This window comes from Phytophthora sojae (genome assembly GCF_000149755.1).
Source record: "Phytophthora sojae unplaced genomic scaffold PHYSOscaffold_8, whole genome shotgun sequence".
Classification (NCBI taxonomy): domain Eukaryota; phylum Oomycota; class Peronosporomycetes; order Peronosporales; family Peronosporaceae; genus Phytophthora; species Phytophthora sojae.
This window is the reverse complement of record NW_009258122.1, coordinates 3,467,503-3,486,686: the sequence shown is the minus strand read 5'-3', so window position 1 is coordinate 3,486,686 and position 19,184 is coordinate 3,467,503. Positions and strand designations below refer to the sequence as shown.

At 56.6% G+C, this 19,184-nt stretch overlaps 12 protein-coding genes across 12 annotated transcripts in view; 5 read left to right on the top strand and 7 right to left on the bottom strand.

Annotated features, from left to right (window-relative positions):
- The window catches only part of PHYSODRAFT_548975 (putative endo-1,3-beta-glucanase), a 4,311-nt gene extending 1,899 nt beyond the window's left edge, over positions 1 to 2,412 (bottom strand). Inside the window, exons 1-2 of the mRNA XM_009535888.1 lie at positions 865 to 2,412; positions 208 to 789 (exon numbers count right to left, since the gene is read on the bottom strand). Of these exons, the coding sequence (XP_009534183.1) occupies positions 208 to 789; positions 865 to 2,229 (1,947 nt within the window). The 5' untranslated portion in view covers positions 2,230 to 2,412. The remainder of the gene's footprint in view (positions 1 to 207; positions 790 to 864) is intronic.
- A 1,247-nt stretch (positions 2,413 to 3,659) lies between these two features.
- Positions 3,660 to 4,183, top strand: PHYSODRAFT_436245 (hypothetical protein; the record flags this gene model as incomplete). Its single annotated transcript, XM_009535887.1, has 2 exons — positions 3,660 to 3,826; positions 3,955 to 4,183. Coding segments are annotated over 2 exons (396 nt in total), but the record flags the coding sequence as incomplete, so codon positions are not given.
- Positions 4,184 to 5,265: 1,082 nt separating this feature from the next.
- PHYSODRAFT_407048 (hypothetical protein) lies at positions 5,266 to 6,072 on the top strand (the record flags this gene model as incomplete). Its single annotated transcript, XM_009535886.1, has 1 exon — positions 5,266 to 6,072. A coding segment is annotated over one exon (807 nt), but the record flags the coding sequence as incomplete, so codon positions are not given.
- Positions 6,073 to 6,699: 627 nt separating this feature from the next.
- On the bottom strand, positions 6,700 to 8,057 carry PHYSODRAFT_338144 (hypothetical protein; the record flags this gene model as incomplete). Its single annotated transcript, XM_009535885.1, has 2 exons — positions 6,700 to 7,896; positions 7,938 to 8,057. The coding sequence occupies 2 exons, from the start codon at positions 8,055 to 8,057 to the stop codon at positions 6,700 to 6,702; spliced, it is 1,317 nt and encodes a 438-aa protein (XP_009534180.1).
- A 1,651-nt stretch (positions 8,058 to 9,708) lies between these two features.
- PHYSODRAFT_520714 (hypothetical protein) lies at positions 9,709 to 10,498 on the top strand (the record flags this gene model as incomplete). Its single annotated transcript, XM_009535884.1, has 3 exons — positions 9,709 to 10,107; positions 10,184 to 10,234; positions 10,376 to 10,498. The coding sequence occupies 3 exons, from the start codon at positions 9,709 to 9,711 to the stop codon at positions 10,496 to 10,498; spliced, it is 573 nt and encodes a 190-aa protein (XP_009534179.1).
- A 151-nt stretch (positions 10,499 to 10,649) lies between these two features.
- PHYSODRAFT_518489 (hypothetical protein) lies at positions 10,650 to 11,280 on the top strand (the record flags this gene model as incomplete). The annotated part of the gene is made up of 2 exons (XM_009535883.1): positions 10,650 to 10,720; positions 10,800 to 11,280. 2 exons carry the CDS (start codon positions 10,650 to 10,652, stop codon positions 11,278 to 11,280), a joined length of 552 nt encoding a protein of 183 aa, XP_009534178.1.
- Positions 11,281 to 11,517: 237 nt separating this feature from the next.
- Positions 11,518 to 12,563, top strand: PHYSODRAFT_304916 (hypothetical protein; the record flags this gene model as incomplete). Its single annotated transcript, XM_009535882.1, has 3 exons — positions 11,518 to 11,832; positions 11,921 to 12,032; positions 12,118 to 12,563. The coding sequence occupies 3 exons, from the start codon at positions 11,518 to 11,520 to the stop codon at positions 12,561 to 12,563; spliced, it is 873 nt and encodes a 290-aa protein (XP_009534177.1).
- A 473-nt stretch (positions 12,564 to 13,036) lies between these two features.
- PHYSODRAFT_318138 (hypothetical protein) lies at positions 13,037 to 13,748 on the bottom strand (the record flags this gene model as incomplete). The annotated part of the gene is made up of 2 exons (XM_009535881.1): positions 13,037 to 13,158; positions 13,211 to 13,748. The coding sequence occupies 2 exons, from the start codon at positions 13,746 to 13,748 to the stop codon at positions 13,037 to 13,039; spliced, it is 660 nt and encodes a 219-aa protein (XP_009534176.1).
- A 675-nt stretch (positions 13,749 to 14,423) lies between these two features.
- Positions 14,424 to 14,987, bottom strand: PHYSODRAFT_338140 (hypothetical protein; the record flags this gene model as incomplete). The annotated part of the gene is made up of 1 exon (XM_009535880.1): positions 14,424 to 14,987. The coding sequence occupies one exon, from the start codon at positions 14,985 to 14,987 to the stop codon at positions 14,424 to 14,426; it is 564 nt and encodes a 187-aa protein (XP_009534175.1).
- Positions 14,988 to 15,210: 223 nt separating this feature from the next.
- PHYSODRAFT_338139 (hypothetical protein) lies at positions 15,211 to 16,746 on the bottom strand (the record flags this gene model as incomplete). The annotated part of the gene is made up of 1 exon (XM_009535879.1): positions 15,211 to 16,746. One exon carries the CDS (start codon positions 16,744 to 16,746, stop codon positions 15,211 to 15,213), a length of 1,536 nt encoding a protein of 511 aa, XP_009534174.1.
- A 742-nt stretch (positions 16,747 to 17,488) lies between these two features.
- PHYSODRAFT_338138 (hypothetical protein) lies at positions 17,489 to 17,923 on the bottom strand (the record flags this gene model as incomplete). The annotated part of the gene is made up of 1 exon (XM_009535878.1): positions 17,489 to 17,923. The coding sequence occupies one exon, from the start codon at positions 17,921 to 17,923 to the stop codon at positions 17,489 to 17,491; it is 435 nt and encodes a 144-aa protein (XP_009534173.1).
- A 100-nt stretch (positions 17,924 to 18,023) lies between these two features.
- Positions 18,024 to 19,007, bottom strand: PHYSODRAFT_338137 (hypothetical protein; the record flags this gene model as incomplete). The annotated part of the gene is made up of 1 exon (XM_009535877.1): positions 18,024 to 19,007. The coding sequence occupies one exon, from the start codon at positions 19,005 to 19,007 to the stop codon at positions 18,024 to 18,026; it is 984 nt and encodes a 327-aa protein (XP_009534172.1).
- Positions 19,008 to 19,184: the final 177 nt, after the last annotated feature.

Here is a 19,184-nt window from a genome sequence, read left to right as displayed (position 1 = left end):
GGCGAACCACGACGGGCGAGTAGCGATCCAATACATGGCGTTGGCGCGCGACGACCACGTATCAAACGCCTTGACGGTGTTGTTGAGCTCGTCCCAGGCGTCCGCTGCGTTCAAGATGGCGTGGTCCATCACGACGATGGAGCGCCAGATATCGTACTGGTCCAGGTCAGGCAGATCCTGGCTCAGGAGGGCGTACTCGCGTGCAACGTACTCTTCATCAAGCAGGTGCGGCGTGAACGGCGTGAAAGGGAGCATGTTGATGCCGTGGATGTACACAGCGCGATCTCCAAACCACGTGTTGTACACGGCACTCATCTCGCCCACAACGCCCACCATAGCGTTCTTCGAGAAGGCAGGCTCGTAGATCTTGGAGTTCTCCGCCATGTGCCAGTACTTCTTCACCGACCGCAGTTCCGTCGCCAAGAGCAGACGTGCGTACTGGTGGTAGGAGCTGTCTCCCTGACCTTCGGTTGCCTTTTCGTCAAGCGACGAGAAGAGCGCAAGAGCGTAGTAAGCGTTGAGATCCTCGCTACTGCTTTCCTGGGACTTGCCATCCTCCATCGGGAATAGACCGCTCGCGTACGAGTGGCCCACAAACCAATCTTTGTGGCGCGCCGTAGGGAAGAGTAGTCGAACCGGGAGGTCGTTGAAAAACGTAGTGTTGCTATCGAGCAGCGGCGTTCCAATGTCACCCATGAGCAAAGCGCAGGCTTGCGCGTGCTTTTCGATGAAAGCAGGGTCGAATTTCCGAATTGCCGCAAGCGCGTAGATGAAGTACCCGTAGTGGAACTGCATGAACAAAGGAAACGAGATAAATAAACCAATCCAAGCTCAATACAATGCACAACAAGTGAACGAACGTACGTGGTGGTCGTTGTAGTAGCCGTTGCCGTAGTCAGCCTCCTTGTCATGCCATCCGTCGTTCGTGATGATACCACCGAACGTCTGATCATACACGAAGTGGTTGGCGTTCGTGGCTTCCAGCCACTCAGTAATCTCCATCTCGACCTTCAGCAAGAGTTTTTGCTTCACCTCCTCCTGGTCGAACTTGTCGGCGATCAAGAGCAGCCGCGCGTCACGGCTCACCTGCTTGCCGAAGTTGTACGAGTCGGGGCTCAATGGCGGCGGATACGCATCAACATCAAGTGGGAGCTGCTTCAGAATGGCCTGCTTCGCCTTCTCGCGCATATCAAGTCGACGCTGTTCATCATCAGTGCTTCCGTCCTTCAAACTGCCGCTGAAGTCGTCGCTAAACAGACCGTCGTCGGCGTAGTTCCACTCGACCGACGGCAGCGTCTCCTTCATGTGCCACACAGCCCCGAACACGCCCTCCATCAGTCCGCGGATGCTGGTGTACCTCAGGCCCGAGAGCACCTTGTTCTTGCCCTTGTCGACGGTCTTGCCGCTCTTCTGCACTTGCATCACGTCCATGTGATGGGGCAGCGCCAGCATCAGCAGCTTGCCGTTCTCCTCGTCCGAGACCCCCTCCGCCTTGCCATGGAAAGTCGAAAAGCTTTTAGTCTTCCACTGGAACTCGAGCAGCGCCTTGTCGGCGTCCTCCGGGTCCACCGAGTGAGCCATGTCACCCCCGACTGCATACACCGACGCAGACTCCAGCAGGAAGGGCATGACCTTGGCATCGAGGCACAGCGCCACTCGCAGCACTCCCGTGAACGGCTCGTCGCTCGTCACCTGTCCGTTCGAGTCCAGCCTGAGCTTCAGCTGCTTGTCCGAGGCGTACAGGTACCACGTCTGTCCGTTGTTGAGCTCGGCGGCAAACGTGGCGAAGGGCGCGTCCTCTCCGTTCATGAGCGTGAGGCCCTTGAGCTTCTTGAAGCGCTTGATCTGCAGCCCGTCCTTGGCCTCCACCACGGGGCGGCTGTGGCTGTACTCCATCGTGATGTAGGGCGAGCCGCGCACCAAATAGACGCGGAACTCCTCCGTCTGCCCCCGACTGAAGCGCAGCGTGGTGCTGAACGCGTCGAAGTTGACCACGTGATGCGCCAGCGGCAGGCTCGACGTCTGCGCGGCCTGGGAGCTCACCACCATCTGGGCGAGGAAGCCCTCTATGATGCTGCGCGGCGCCACGACGCGGAACGGGAAGCTCACGTGCAGCTTCTCGTCCAGGATGCGGTGCACGTAGGGCATGGTGGCCACGGCGCTCTGGCCCTCGGCCAGCACCAGGTTGGTCCACCACGCGCCCGTGGGGAACGGGACGTCGGCCAGCATCTTGGGCTTCGACTCGTGCGACGCGTTGGCCACGCGCGCGTCCAGCGGCAGGCGCTCCGAGGCGGCGAAGAGGCTGGAGGAGAGCTGCAGCGGGTGCGACGCCACGGGGAACGGCAGCTGCAGCTTCAGGTCGGCGCCGGGCACGGCCCACGCGCAGTACGCGCAGCTCCAGAGCAGCAGCAGCAGCGACGGCGTCGCGCGGCTGCGGGCTCCGGTCATGGCGAGCGGAGGAAGGAGGCGGATCTGGGGTGCGTGGCCGAGAGATCCAATCGAGAAGTGAGACGCTGAGTTGATGGGCGCCACTACTGTATGGGGATTTGTATGGCGGACCGCCATACAAAACCGCCATTGGCGGTTTTCGAAGCGATCTGATTCGCGAGGATTGACTACCAGAGGAAAATAAAAAGGGGGTAAAATCATCTCCTATTAATAATAGTAAAAGCTAATTCTCGAACGACCGTGATTTCAAGTCGTGCAGCGACTACCACAGTCAACCCCAACTTCGACTGTCTCTCAAGTTTATTTTTTTTCATGGAGCTCTTGTTACTTCACACATACAAAGTGCATAATTCACAGTGTTTTGTCTGTCAGGTCAACAGATTTGCAACGAGCGTGATCGAGATTACTGGACGCGGTAAGAAAACGAGGTTTTCATCGCTGTGTGACGAATACATGTAGCAAGCTTTGCTGGCGTGGGAGTAGGGACCTACCTCGCTTGGATACTCCTGACTACATCTCTGAGATGTCTAGAAAACCATCGAGGAGTAAAACCCCTTTCCAAGTAATGCAGAAAAGTAATTCGACACAGCCCATCGGTGGGGGGTCTCTGGATGTGCGGCACGCTGTGCTTCTGGCGAGCTATGGGACAGCACTACATGTACATGTATCAAGGAGCACGCAAGCCACCTGAGTAGAGTTTGCGCCATTTCTAAACTGACGCAAACTTTTTTCTTAAATAAAAAAGGCAACCGTGTGCTACAGGTTTCAGTGTACCAAGACGAACAAAATACTGAAGTAAACCACCGTCACAGTGACACAAGTTGCTACTGGTGCAATTCAATGATGCCGACAATGTTAGAGTCTAAACGCCGCGTAGTATGCTCAGCATACATACTATGCTGGTGGGGTGATGTGTGGTCATCGTAGGTCATTCGCCCTCAGACGCGGTATTACCAATACCAGGAATCATTTTCTCAGCAGTGCCGATGAGTTGCTGGAGTTTGCTCGACGCGGCCGAGAGTGGAGACACTAGCTCTCTGTGGTCGCTGTGGAAAGACGGCGTGGATTTCAATGACACAGAGGGCACGGGGCAGACGCCTCTGATGCTGGCGAGCAAGAATGGACACATAGCTATCGTCGACTTCTTGCTGAATGAGGATGCGGACGTCGACACGAAAGAGTGGGGCACGGGACGGACTGCGCTGGCGTTCGCGGCGATGAATGGGCACTTGGAGGTCGTGGAGACTCTGGTGGATAACGATGCGGCTGACGAAGACGGCAAGACGCCACTGTGGCTTGCAGCGAGGAATGGACACACTGAGGTGGCTGAATGGCTCCGAGAAATGGGCGCTACGGAAGGGAGCGATGCTCCGACGCGGTTAATGCACTACTGTGAGCCGACGCTGATATGGTGAAGTACCTGGTGGAAACCTGCGAAAACGACGTCAACGCACGAGACCGACGGCGGAGAACAGCGCTCATATATCTTTGTAGTGGGCGCAAAAGAATCGATGTTGACGCTTTGAAAGTCCCAGTGGAATACGGCGCTGATGCCAACGCACAAGACAGCACAGGGCAGACCCCACTGATGCTAGCCGCTCAGAAAGGAGACAGCGAAGCGGTCGCGCTCCTGCTGAGCTGTGGCGTCGATGTGGATATCAGGGACAAGACCAGGCAAACAGCACTTGGGTATGCGTCGATTAACGGCCACAGACGCGTCCACGAGCTCATCTTGTCCAGAAGCGACTTTCAGTTGCAATCGGTCGTTTCTGTTGATGCCCCGAAGTGGAGCATCCCCGCCACAGAGATTGAAATTGGGGACTATGTGACGCAAAAGGACATTGGAGGAGATTTCATTGGAACCTGGCTGGACTCGGAGGTAGTCATTACGATCTACGTGCCTTCAACTGAACGCTTTAGAGCCGATGGTTTGCTCTTCGACACCCAAACCTTCAAAAGTTGTACGGCGCGGTTTGCGAAGGATACGGTCTGTTCGTTTGTGAGCACATGACGGCTGGATCGCTGGAGGCTTACTCCACCAAAAAGTGGTCGGAATGGGATGCGATCAGTGTTGCGAACGTTTATCGGCACACATACGAAGCAGCTTTAGGTCTTCAATACTTACATGAGCGGGACATTCTTCACGGACACGTCAGCTCGGAAAACATTCTCATCGGTAGCAATGATGTCGCGAAGTTGGCGAGCATTTCGTCGAGTCAAAGTATTGGAAGGGGAACCCGACCGAAATCCTCCGACTTATTCACGCTGGCGCTGTTTATGCTGCATATTGACTTCACTGTACCGCCACACGGAATGGATCAGCAATTTCGCAGTGAGTGGAGACGTTTGTCATCCGAGATGCAACGCGGTGGGCTTACTATTTCTGAAGCCGTCCCAAGAATGAAGATCTTGATTGAGATGCTGACCCCGAAGACAAGTCACGCTGTATCAAGGGATCGTGTTATCGACACACTTTCCAGCCTCCGGGATGTTGTGGATGAAATCGACGATGGACGCTTCATGGATATGTTTGAGCATCTTGCAGCCGTTTGCCAGCAGTATCTCGAGCCAGAGAACCACGAGGACACTGTCATCGTTCTACAGAATGTCCAATATGCCATCGAGGAGCGGTTCTCTCTATCGAAAAGCTCCGTGTCGCGTTACTCATGTAGCAGTTGGGTTGGGAATTCGGCATTGGAGTTCTTCTTCAAGCAAATGCAACAAGTACTGGACGTACTGCGGGTTCCGACTAAAGTACGCCGGGAGCTGGACAAGCTGTGGCCGAAGATGGGCATCCACCATGCCGAGGAGGACGAACCAGACGTCGAAGTGGTGGAGTCACTTCCTGAATGGTTTATCGGGCCTAATATGTTGGAGAACGAGGTGCCGTTCGCATCTGGGGGGTTTGGTGAAGTATCGAGAGCTCAATGGCTCAACACCGATGTCGTTGTGAAAAGGATGAGTATAAACAGCTCAAACGACGAAAAGCGGCGAAACCTGTTCCTCAATGAGGTAGCGCTGTGGTTCGGATTGAACCACCCTTACGTCATGAAGCTCTTTGGCGGCTGCCACGTTGGTAAGAAACCCTTTTTCGTGTGTGAAGAAGCTAAGAACGGCTCGCTGATAAAATATCTGGAGAAGCTGAAGGAGAAAAGCACGCGGAGTATGGAGGGTGTTTGGGCGAAGCTATACGAAGCATCGCTGAGTCTCGAATATCTGCACGCTCGTGGCATCATCCATCGAGATTTAAAGTGTGACAACATCCTCGTCGGCAGCGATGGCCAAGCAAAGCTGACAGACTTTGGCCTGAGTGCTTTTGCTAGTGCGGATAATCAAGGAGATTTTTCAGACGCAGCTCACTGGGTGGCCCCCGGGTGTCTCGAAGGGAAACAAGCGACGTTTGCTTCCGACATTTTTTCGTTTGGAATGTGCATCATCCAGGCTGTGACTGGGAAGCATCCGTGGGGAAATTTCGAGAACTTGCTGGTAGCGAAGCGCGTGAGGAACGGAGAACTGCCACCAAGACCTCAGGAATTCACAAGTTCTCCGTGGGAGCTTGTCGAGAGCATGTGCAAGTTCAAGCCTTCTGAAAGACTGGACATTCTCGTGGTAGTCCAGCGCCTGAAGCAGTTTGCACGTGACCCAGGCGCAGTGCCCAGCGAGTCTTTGCCTACTGACATAAAGCAGACGACAATGTCCATCAAAACAGCCAGGGAGATACTATCGGATGACGGTATCGATTCTGATCAACATTTGCCGCGCGAAGTCTACAGTCTGCTGCTCGACCGTCTTGAGGATCTGTACGACGGTCAATATCCGAGCGAGCTCCAGGGACATCTCAACGGGGTGTCGGCGATGGCTGGAGATTGGATCAAGCGCTTGAAGGGCCAGAAATCAACGGTCGACTCGGTGAAAATTCTGTTTCGCGGGTTCTCGCTGCATCGGCAGATCGATCGCGTGCTTGTAGAGTATTTCGTAAAACCCTCAAGCGGAGTACACGCGTGGACAGTCAAGTGCTCGGCACTACTGCGATCTGGCGCAGGAACGACGGCATTTTGAGGAGTTTTTGTCTGTTTAATTGAGCCATACTTGCTGGTCAATGACGTTGCCTCGGAAGCGAGGACGATCGATGAACAGTATCGCTCGAAATAAATGTTGGTTCGAGTTCGGTAGTTGTCAAGGACCATGAAACTTTGCACGCGCTTTACAAAACTTAATTTCTACAAGTGTCTTGCTATCCGAGGCGACACGCTAGTATTCCTCCCCGTACATTTCATCGTCCGCGTCGCCCTCCGCCGTCTCCGCCGACACCTCCTCGTAGTCTTTCTCTAAAGCGGCCAGATCCTCGCGGGCTTCCGTGAACTCGCCCTCCTCCATGCCTTCGCCCACGAACCAGTGCACGAACGCGCGCTTGGCGTACATGAGGTCGAACTTGTGGTCGATGCGCGAGAAGACCTCGGCGATGGCGCTCGTGTTGGAGATCATGGCTACAGCTCGCTGGACGCACGCCAGGTCACCGCCAGGCACCACCGACGGAGGCTGGAAGTTGATGCCGCACTTGAATCCTGTGGGGCACCAGTCGACGAACTGGACCGTGCGCTTGGTCTTGATAGACGCGACGGCTGCGTTCACGTCCTTGGGGACAACGTCGCCTCGGTACATGAGGCACGTGGCCATATACTTGCCGTGGCGCGGGTCGCACTTGGCCATCATCGACGTCGGCTCGAACGCGCTGTTGGTGATCTCAGCTACGGACAGAGACTCGTGGAACGCTTTTTCGGCCGAAATGACTGGGGCGTACGAGCTCAGCATGAAGTGGATCCGCGGGTACGGCACAAGGTTCGTCTGGAACTCGGTGATATCCACGTTGAGCGAGCCATCAAAGCGTGGCGAAGTGGTCAACGACGAGATCACCTGGGCGATTAAACGGTTCAAGTTGGTGTACGTGGGGCGCTCGACGCCGAGTAAACGGAGACAGATGTCGTAGATGGCCTCGTTGTCGAGTAGGAAGGAGACGTCCGTGTGCTCCAGTAACGAGTGCGTGGCCAGCACCGAGTTGTAAGGCTCCACGACCGCCGAGGACAGCAGCGGCGAAGGGTAGATGGTGAACCCCAGCTTGCTCTTCCGGCCGTAGTCCATCGACAAGCGCTCAAGCAGCAGCGCGCCCAGCCCCGACCCAGTGCCACCACCCACCGCGTTGAAGATCATGAACCCCTGCAGGCCTGTGCAAGCGTCCGCCAGCTTCCGAATGCGGTCCAGCACGTGGTCTACGATCTCCTTGCCGATCGTGTAGTGACCCCGAGCGAAGTTGTTGGCGGCGCTCTCCTTGTCCGAGATGAGCTGCTCCGGGTGGTAAAGCTGGCGGTACGCCCCCGTCCGCACCTCGTCACACACTGTTGGCTCCAGGTCGACGAGCACAGCGCGCGGCACGTGCTTGCCCGAGCCCGTCTCGGAGAAGAACGTGGAGAACGAGTGTCTTCCAAGCCGACGGAGGTATTGGGGATCTGGCCGTCTGGCTGGATGCCATGCTCGATGCAGTAGAGCTCCCAGCACGCGTTGCCAAGCTGGACGCCACCCTGGCCAAGGTGGACGGAGATGATTTCACGCATGTTGACTTGAGGGTGGAGACTGCGGATTGAGTTGACGCGGTGCGTTGCGAATTGCACAATGATGGGAGTGGGGAGCGACCAAGAGCTCTGGCCACGAGTCCTCCAAGTTGGTGATCATCATTCCAGCTTGTGCCAGACCTATAGCAGAGGCCACGCAAGCGATCGCCTCGTGTTGCAGTGCAACAAAGTGACCAACATTCTGGTGTCAGGCGCTTGCCACAATCACAACGAGGACACCAGGTGTCCGGTCAGGTCCTCGCCCGGAGTTATAACCCCGGCATCTTGCACAGATACATGTGCATGTATTGCGGCCACCACCACGAGGAGTGGACTGCAGGCAGGACGCAATTTTGGGCGATTTAAATGTTGGGACTCCAAGGACTAAATTTTAGGACAAAGTTTTGGGACTAGAATTGTGGGGTCTGAAGGACTAAATTTTGATCGTTACCATAATTGTGTGCTTGGTAACTCGAAGCCATGGAGGCGAATGCGCAGGTAAAGCTTTCTGCACTCCAGCACTCCGTGCACGTCGTCATAGTCTCGACTAACGTGCAAATAGCACCTCCAACATTTTCATTGCTTCCTCTATCTAATTGTACCACATTTTGCTGCACTGTTCTTCACAGTACGCGCTGCACGACAGCGAAGCAGCGCCACCAGCTTGGGCAGCTCGGGTCCGGCTCACGCCCGAGCTGCTGGACAAACTCCAGCAGTCACCAGAGCAGATTCTGCTCAAGCTCAATGTGGCAACTGGCGACGGATCAACCACGAATCGTGGAGGCGGCAAGAAGACCAGTCTTATGACCGTCACTATGGCGGACGGCGAGTCGGAGGAGCAGTACGAGCTGCTGTCGTTTCCAGAGGATCCGGGCATCAACCACGTCTGCACCTTCCGCCACGAGGACAGCGGAGACTCTGGTACAGGCTACAATGTTTATAAGACGGGTGCAATCCACCAGAAGCTGCTGGTGCAACGGCTGCTGGACGCCACGGAGAAGGATCGAATCAAGGACAAGCACGCCAAATCGGTGCTGGCGTCCAAGTCGCGCTCGGCGAAGCTTATCGATTCAGATTTGGAGAAACCAGCTAAAAGGCAGCGACTCATGACGCGGTTGTCCAGTGTACCGAGTAATCGAACGACTGCAGGCGGAAGTGCGTGGTCCGTTGCGGCAGGGCGCAAGCGGTACGTCAAATGCACCAATGCTCCCTGTTTGTTTATCCTTTGCGAGCTCATGTGGTGGTGTACTACAGAACTAGAAAGCTGGTGTTGCCTTCCGCACTGACGAAGGAAGAAGCTAAGGAGGCGAAAGAGAGGATTGAAAAGGGTTTTGAAGTTGAGGTGGAGCAGCCGTCGACGACACAGACAGAGAAGCCACTTGGCGACGAGACAGAAGAAGAACAGAGCGAAGCGCCTCCGACAGTCGTTGTTAGCGAGGAAACTGCTGCCGCCGCACGTGATGCTGAGTTCAACGCCCTCTTCTCGTCTGATTCAGATGATGAAGATATCGGACAACCTCGAGTGCTGCGAAGAACGAAGAAGAAGGCAGCAAAGGGGGTGGAAAAGGATACAACTGCTGCAGACATCGAGAGCGATGCGAAATCTAACGAGGGCGCTAATGTTGCGAAAGAGAATGGAGTTACAGAAACTGAGATGGACGACTCGGCACAACCGAAGACAGACTCAGCCCAGAATTCTACCAGCGGTGAGGCATCCACTGCTGCACATACTCAGCCTGCAAACCCCCACGAAGCAACCTCTTCTCAAAGCAAACCAAGCACTGACACGCTGGATATCTACGCATTGAAGCCAATCAAGCCATCGTCTTCTGGTGTCGAGGTTAAGCGCGCCCGCGTACGCTCGGCTCTAGTGTCGGATCGCGTGAAGCAGTCGCGAATGCCCGACCTGTCGTTCTTCCCCTCCGCTGTTGTGCAAATCTGCCAACGTCTGGCAAACTACCGCGGGCGGTCCGTGATTCTTGACGAGAACGACTACGACTCGTTCGTGGAGACGCACGAGCAGTTCCGTCATGACTGGGAAATGCTCGACAAGGTGGGCCTGCTGTAGCACTCTAATCTAGAAAGCGCTAAGGTTGCCTGACCAACTGGCTTACTTTCGGTCTGCACAGGCATACTCGATCGAGATGATCAAGACGGAGGGTCTGCACCTGCAACTTGAAGTGGGTCCAGCTGACGCGGATCAAGAGCAGCTGGAGGCGCGGATAAAGGCGTCGAGCAGCAAGAGAGAGGTGCGTCCACCTCATAATTAAAGCAAATTGGGTACTGCAAACCCGCTGACAGTGTCTTCATCATGCACACAGGGCTTGCTCTTCGTGCGGGACGCCATGGCGAGCATCCAGAAGATCCTGCACAGCCTACAGACGTCCGTCGACCGCTTTGACCTGAAGCCTCACACGTCGCAGAACACCACCCTTACACAATAATATGTGGCGCACCCTTCCATAATAAAATATCGGTTTTCCATTCTCCATTACACAATCCTCCGACGACACGGGGAAGCACCAGCGAGCGAGCGAGCGCTGCCGTCGTCGACACCAGGAGAGAGAGAGAGAGAAAGAGACAGAGAACCACACAATGCAGGGAGGAGACTCGCGCAGCCTCACGGAGCCGCCGTTCATCGCGCGCGTGAGCGTCTCCATCAAGAGGTGCGTCCTGCGAGAGGGGACCGGATGAATCTTCCTCCCACAGTAGACCTGACTAATTGACGTGTATGCATTTTTGTAGGAAATGGCAGTACCTGCTGGACAAGTCGACCATCCACGTGTACGCGCGCTGGGGCGTGGCCCTGGGCCTGCTGGCGCTCTACCTGGTGCGCGTGTTCTACCTCAACGCCTTCCACATCGTGACGTACGGCCTGGGCATCTACCTGCTGAACCTGTTCATCGGCTTCCTGTCGCCCCAAGTTGACATGGAGTCGGAGGGCCCGCTGCTACCGCACAAGCAGAGCGAGGAGTTCCGCCCATTCACGCGCCGCGTGCCCGAGTTCCAGTTCTGGTACTCGACCTTCAAGGCCGCCATCGTGTCGCTGCTCATGACGCTCAGCAGCGCCTTCGACGTGCCCGTGTTCTGGCCCATCCTGCTCATCTACTTCATCGTGCTCTTCGCGCTCACCATGAAGCGCCAGATCAAGCACATGTGGAAGCACAACTACGTCCCGTGGGACCACGGCAAGCAGGTCTACAAGGGCAAGAAGAACGCCAAATAGACGGCTGCCTATCAGCCAGCCAGCCAGCCAACAAGGAAGCATGCAGAGGGCATCCATAGCACACGACCTAACAGCGGAATTCAATGCGAAACTCAACAGCACACACACACCGCCGCCATAAAGATTTACTCATCGACGGTGACGTCACTGTGCACCTTCGTGTTCGCAACACCAAATGCACCCATCATTTCCGCACAGCTCTTTCAGCCCCTCAGACTGCCGACACAAATGACGCCCATGGCACCGCGGTGGGTGCTGGCGGCGGCGTCTGGGCGGCCTCTGGGTCGCTGGCGGGCGCTGCCGCTGCGCGTGCAGCCGCTCAAGACGCTGCGCCAGGACTGCCGCGTGTTCTCCGTGCTGCTGCTGCCGGCCGACAGACGCGCAAGGGCGACGCCGACCGTCGTCCGGACGCTGGAGTTGCGCAGAGCCATGAGCTCGACGCCCGACAACGAGTCGGAGGAGCAGAAGCAGCGGCGCGAGCTGGAGGCCAAGACGGCGGCCAAAATCCTCAAGAAGAAGCTCAAGAAGGACATGGAGACGGCCAGGAACCTCGTACGGATGACGACACGGCAGAGGCGGCAGTAGATCTCGAACTATCATTCCTAACGACAGAGTGCTGTGGACTGTGAACGTTTGACAGGCAATGCATCAAGTGGTGAACGTGCCGAACGTCATCACGACGGCGCGGATCCTGGCCACGCCGTATCTGGCGCACCTGATTGTCCAAGGAGACCACGTCTCAGCTATCGGCTGTACGCACCATTTGGCTGCTGATTAATGCTTGCCTGGGGGCTCTGAGAGGCTAATATGTCGTATATTTATTGTTGGTCGTTGCAGTGCTGGCGGTGGCTGGTGTCTCCGACTGGTTGGACGGCTTCATCGCGAGGACGTTCCACCAGGAATCCATCGTCGGCTCCTTCCTTGACCCTTTCGCAGACAAACTGCTCATCGGCACCTTGTCGCTTAGTATGATGTGGACGGGGCTGCTGCCACTGCCTTTGGCGGCGCTGATTTTGGGCCGTGACGGCATGCTCATTGGTGGCACGTTCTACCACCGACTGAAGACCAAGGACGAGTCTTCGGGATTTTTCGATACGTCAGACAGCGGGGCCTTTCAGGTCAAACCGTCGCTGCTGAGCAAGGTGAACACGGCTCTGCAGCTGTCGGTCTTTGGACTCGCGCTGACCAACGCGGCCTGGCAAATTCCTCCGGATCCGGCACTCAACGTGCTCTTGTACGTCTTCATCACTTCCTCTATACGGTATATTGCGCTTGGCCGCTGACTGCTGTCTTCTCTCGTTTTGTGCGTGTTTCACAGTGGCGTTGTTGGCACGACCACCTTCCTGTCCGGGTCCGAGTACTTGTACGGATACATGACCAAGACGGGGGCATTCAAACCGCTCCCAAAAGCGGTAGAGCGGCCACTTCGCAAGGCGGTGGAGCGCACGGAAGCGGTGATAGAGCGAACCGAGGCGGTGGTCAAGCGCACGGAGGAGGTGGTCAAGCGCCCTCTTCAGAAAGCAGTCCAGCGCACGAAGGAGCGGCTGAAAAAGTAGATACAGTAGGAACCCCCAGCTGCTGCTTCCCGGAATGGACCTCACGGCGTGCGGAGTTTGAGGCACATCCACACACTAAGAGACGACAGGTTGGAGGAAGATGTGGAGCTCATGCTGATATTTTGCTCCGCTAAATCGGAAGGTATTGTGATTCCAAACGTTCTTCATGTCCTTAGGTACCGATGGAGCAAGTCGTACTTCTATGTTGACCTCGTGACAGGCGTGACAAGACCAGAGATCGCACCGCGTCCAGCGTTGCTGCTTTTGAGGTAGCACTGGGTGTCAAAGGGGTCGTCGTTAATGTACGTGTACGAATCGCATCCTGGCGTCTTGCCACACTCCTCGCAGCACTCACCAGGTCCAATGCCCGTCACTCTTGATGTCGTTCCGGTAGTAGTCGATGTTTGTTTCTACGTAGCGTTCGATGCACTGGTAATAGCTCCAATCACATGGCTGGCAGTAGAAGGAATCAATGCAAGGCCTGAATCCGGAGTAGTCACCGCACTTGGACCAGGCCGGAAGGTTGGGCATCGTTCCTGAGTGGAGACCAAATTTCTTCACCCACCCGTCGACGCTGTTCTTCAGGTAGCACTGAGTTCCTCGAGGGTCGTCGTTCACGTACGTGTAGCCCACGCAGCCCATGGTCTTGTCGCACTCGTCGCAGCACTCCCCCGGTTTGATTCCCTGGATCCGTTTGATGTCGTTCCCGTACAGGTCCACGTTGGTGTAGACCTCGCAGCTTTTGGGCTTCTCGATGCACTGGTAGTAGTACGATCCCCAAGGCTGGCAGTAGAAGCCCTGGGTGCAGAGCTTGAAGCCGCTTTGGTCACCGCATTTCCCCCATGCTGGAACTTCACGGCCCGAGATGACAACGGTGTTTTTGCCGTAGCTCCCGTGGAGATAGTCGTTCATCGTTTGCGCCTTGCTCACGAGGAGTCACTTGGGCTGGATGTGTCTCCAGCCGCCGTCGTCCGTAACGAAAAACTGGCAGTCTGGGTTGGCCGTGCTGTTCGCGCAGCAGACTTCCGGGCTGGCAGAGTACAGGACGGTTCCCACCACATCGCCTACGGTGTTCATGGTCGAATACTGCACTCCGCAAAACGGGTCTGCAGCATTAGCGATTGCTGCGAAGGATGATAGAAGGCCAGCGACGCATGCAGCAGACAGCATTGAACTCGAGCCGCTTGGAGGAATTTCGGGAATGAGCCAAAGCAGGGTTACCGCAGATGAATCCTTTTGAAGAAAGACGAACGAGTCCCAGTCGCGAGCAACAGCAGAGCTTTCACGTTAGCGATGACTCAGCCATTGAGCTATTGAGCGGAGGTTTCGCCCGTTACCAGTGTTGCTGTTGAAGTTTTCTGTTCGTCGGCTTCAAGTGGGTTGCAGAAGGAGGAAAGCCTCGACTCGGTTTGAGTGATCGGCCAAGTTTTACCACATTTGAAGTTGCCTCCACATTCGCTATATGAATACTAGCGATAGACTCGCGGATACTGCGCGCACCAATGCCTTTGCAAGTTACGGCTTCCACTCGGCCATTTCATATTAAAAACCAAAATACACCTGACGTACTATACATCGTACACTTAGTTACAGCTCAACGATCTTGCCCGAGTACACTCCCTTCGGTCTGCACTCGTCGTCCGACTGTGATCGCTCGTATTTGCCAGCATCTCGGCGCTCTGGGATCGGAGCGAGGCGCCTGATGCGGCGAAGTTGGCGCTTGAAGGCCCAATTCGTGAACAAGACACAGTCTCCCCCCACCAGCATGCCACCGTGCAGGTCCTGCGCCCGGTAATTGCGCGGGACCTCCACAGGAGGCGCGACGAACTTGTCGGCCGGCTGTGCGCCGGCGAAGTCGAAGATGTCGTCGTCGATCTCCGCGTCTTCCTCTGAACTGTCGTCGTCCGAGTCGTCGAGAGGTTCTTCGCCTTCATTGCTCAGATTTGCACAGGACTCGGCTATCAACTTGGCCAGTTCTTCACTGTAGCAGCTCGCTCCTTCCTCCCCATTGCCATTCGACTGCACGCTACGGTGCACGAAATTCTGCTTGCGCTCGCGCGGGCCGAAGACCTTCTCGATCCACGCATCGCGGTCGATGGGGGCGACCACGAGCGGCTCCAGAGGCTTCGGCGTCGCAGTGAGCGGGGGCATTGTGGCGGCGTGGCTGATCCGGCTCGAAGAGGCTGGCTGCTGCTGACGCCGATGATTTGAAAGTGGGGTGCAGTGATTCGACCTTCGCTGCATGGAGGTGGCAAGGATAATGCGATACCTTCCTGAAGGTGTCTCAGGGCGAGGATGTCTTCCATCACCCCAGGTTGAGGGGCGAGGAACAGTACCACACAGAGTAACATATCGCTATCTATCCATTCCTTCATTACGCTCCTCCGTCGTCGAGGTCGGCCTTGACCATCACAAACTCGTCCTGAACTAGTCCTGAACCGCTCAGAATGTACTTCCACACGAGCGTCGTGCGGTTCGCCTGCAGCGTCGAGTAGCCAAAGTGCTCGTAGTCCGAGACCGCGTTCCACGACGCGTTGTTGCTGGGCGGCTCGGACATTCCTTCGACCTGGCCGGCACCGCCCGTGAGAATGTGGACGGGCGCCTGCGGGTTGTCGTACACCGCCAAGTCGGCGGAGACGCCGTCCATTACCGGCTTGCTCTTGGCGACGGGCAGCTCCCGCTCGTAGTAGTGCTTGTGGCCCGCCAGCACCACATCCACCTCGTACTTGAGGAACAGCTCCTCGAACGCGCGCTGGATGCTCGCGGTCTGCTCGTTGGGGACGTCGTTCTCCGAGTTGAGGACGCTGTACATGGGTCGATGCATGCCCACGAAGATCCACGGCACGTTGGCTCGGTTCGCGTGCGCCTTCTTGAGATCCGCTTCCAGCCAGCCCAGTTGGTCCCCGAAGTTGCCGTTCTTGACCCACAGCGTCATGCGGTTCGTGGGAGCGCCTGGGTAGTCCGACTCGGACGAAATGGACGTGAAGTGGATGGGCCCGTGGTCGAACGAGTGCCACATATTCAACGCCCCGCCGCTCTCCTCGTACGGCATCTTGAAGCGCGTGTTGTACGCCGTGTAGTTGCCGAGCGCGTCCCTCTTCTTCTTGGAGATCTGGCACCACGGGGAATGGCACTCGGCCTCGTGGTTGCCCACCAGAACCATGTAGGGCACGCGGCTCATGAGCGGCATCATGGAGTTCATCCACTTGTTGTACACCTCCTCGTAGAAGAAGCCCGCGGCCTGGTTCAGCGTCAGGAAGTCGTCGTCCGCGTACGAGATGTCGCCGAGGTGGTACACGAGGTCGATATCGTCCGAGGTCAGCTTGGTGATGTCTGCGATCGTGTCGACCGAGTTCTCGCCGTCCCCGAGGTCCCCGTAGATGAGCGCGTTGAACGTGCTGTCGTCCGACGGTGGACGCGCCGTGATGAACGAGTAGACGTCGCTCGTGAACTTGTCGTCGGAGCGACTGCCCACCTTGTAGAAGTACTTGGTGCGCGGGCTGAGGCCCGTGACGGTCGCGTGGTGGTGGAACAGGTTGTACTCCTTGTCGCTGTAGTAGCTCAAGCTGGAGACCGGCGTGTCCACAAGCTCCAGAGTGTCTTCCGAGTCGCCGACCCAGACGGAGCTATCGGTCACGTCCTCGAACGTCGCCCACGACACCGTCATGGCCGTCCCCACCTTCTTCCCCGCGAATGCCAGGTGGATCTGCTGCGGGTACAAGTTGACGCCGTCCCTGACCCGGCAGGACTGGTTGAAATTCAGGTCGCCGATGTTGAAATTGAACTCGCAGAGGCTCTCGGGCTCGCACACGCCGCGCTTCTTGTTGCGGTAGCACGTGCTGTCGTCCACGATGGCGTTCGCCCCGACAGCAGCGAGGGCGACAAGCGCCAGCAGCAGCAGCAGACTCATCTCGACTTGCTTTTGACAATGAGCTCAAATCGTGAAGTGCGGAGAGCCATCCCATCCCAAAGAGTGCCGAAGCCTCAGTGCCTCCAGCCGGGTCTGTAATCGAGAGACCGACGGGGTCAAGCTGACCGCCTTGACCGCCACTTGACAAGCACTAGCCGAGCGCCGCCGCTCCGCGGCGGGGATTTTTAGTTAGTTGGCGCTTCACTCGCTATGCTCGCTCCGCTACTGGAGCAGGCTGCCTACGCTTCACTACGGCAGTGGCGGACCCGTTCCGCTCGCCTCGTCGGCTCGCTGCACTACTCTCAATGTCAGGTTAGTACTACAGAGGCTGGGGCGGGTCCTGCGGCCCCGCAATATCGTATGAGGGGGTCTACTCGTACTTAGTAGGATCCGTACTTAGTGACGATTTTGTGACGGACGGACAGCGCGTCTTTCTGATTGATTTTTTAGATGTCCGGGGCATTTCTCTGTTCGTCGGGAAGCCAGGTGCATCCAAGCACGAGATAGCCAAAGGGATCCGTCACCATTCCAAAAGGCTATACTACGAGATCGACGATCAGCGCGATAACGTGGCCAACCTAGTTCATCTTGAGCGGACGGCTTGCAGCCCTAGCGCTGAGCACGACTAGCTCCAGTGAGAGAATCTTCATCGAAGTCTTTGGGCGGTGACTTGAGGGTTGGCTACAAAGCAACCCCTCTACGTGAACGAAAGATTGCACTGCACTACCGTCACTTGCTGCTACTAGAAACTCTTGTACATGACGAACTCGTCTTGAACCGACAGGCCGGAGCTGGCCAGGTACTTCCACGACAACATTGTGCGGTTGGCTTCCAGCGTGGAGGAGCCAAAGTGTGAGTACTCGTATGCTGCGTTCCACGGCGCGGTGCCTTTGGGGGCGTCCCGCAAGTTCTCGACGTTCCCAGCAGCCCCTGTCAAGATATGCACGGGCGCTTGGGGGTTATCGTATACTTTGTAGTCGTTCGATACGCCGTCCATGACCGCCGAGCTGTTTGCGATAGGCAGTTGTCGCTCGTAGTAGTGTCTGTGGCCAGCCACCACAACGTCCACCTTGTACTTGAGGAAGAGCGACTCGAAAGCCTCTTGCAGGTGCAGGTTATCGTCCGTCGGCGCGCCGTCGTCGTCACAGCCGTCCACGTCGTAGATCGGTCGGTGCATGCCGACGATGACCACGGCACGTTGTCGCGGTTGGCGTGGGCCTGCTTTAAATCTCTTTCCAGCCAGCCCAACTGGTCACCAAAGTTGCCGTTCTTGTTGGTCAGTGTGTAGGCGTTGGTCGGTAGTCCGTCTCGGCTGAAAGCGACGTAAAGTGGATCGGGTCGTGGTCAAAAGAGTGCCACATATTCAACGCGCCTCCGCTCTCCTTGTAGGGCATCCTCCACCTCGAGTTATAGGCTGTGTAGTTCCCCAGCATGTCCTTCTTGGTCTGCGAAAGCTGACATGCAGGTGAGTGGCACTCGGCCTCGTGGTTGCCGACCAGCACCATGTACGGGATGGAACTCATGACGGGGGCCAACGAGTTCATCCATTTGTTGTACACTTCCTCGTAGAAGAACCCAGCCACCTGCGAGGCCACGAGGTAGTCATCATCGGCGTACGACATGTCTCCGAGCTGGAAGATAAAGTCGATATCTTCCGCTGTCTGAGAGTTCATGTGCTTGATCGTGTCGACCGAGTTATCTCCATCACCCGCGTCTCCGTAGATGATCACATTAAATGTCGAGGTATCAGACGCAGATCGCGCCGTCATGAACGCGTACACGTCGCTCTGGTACGTTGGTTGAGCCTTGCTGCCGACCTTGTAGTAGTATTTGGTGTGCGGCGACAGCCCGGAGACCGTGGCGTGGTGGTGATACATATGATACTTGTCGTCGTTGATGCTCTCGATCGTCGTGCCCACGATCTTGATCGAGTCGCTGTTGTTGGCAGTGCCGACCCACAGTGAGCTGTCGTTCACCTGCTCGTAGGTGGCCCACGACACCGTCATTCCCGTCCCAGCCGTGCTCCCAGCAAACGCGAGATGAATCTGCTGCGGGTAGTAGTTGACGCCTTCCTTGACGCGGCAGGACTCGCTCAACGTGAGGTCGCCAGCGTTGTAGTTGTACTCGCACAGCGCGGAAGGCTGGCAGCCGAGTAAAGAGAGCGAAGAGCTCCACACACAGACGCTGTCGTCCACGAGGACAGTCGCGGATGAGGCCGACGCGACAGCAAGCACAAATAAGCCCAATGCGCAGGCGCTCATGGCGGTTGAACGGGACAGGGACCTGCGTTCTTGCGAGCCAAAAAGAAAGTGGCGTTTGTACCGATAGAGCGCAGAGGAGCGAGAAAGTGATGTCTTGAACGGGTGTCACGCATCCAGCGGCGATAATGGAGAATCTGAGCGCCACTGTCTTTTCATGCACTCACTAACTGTAGCGAA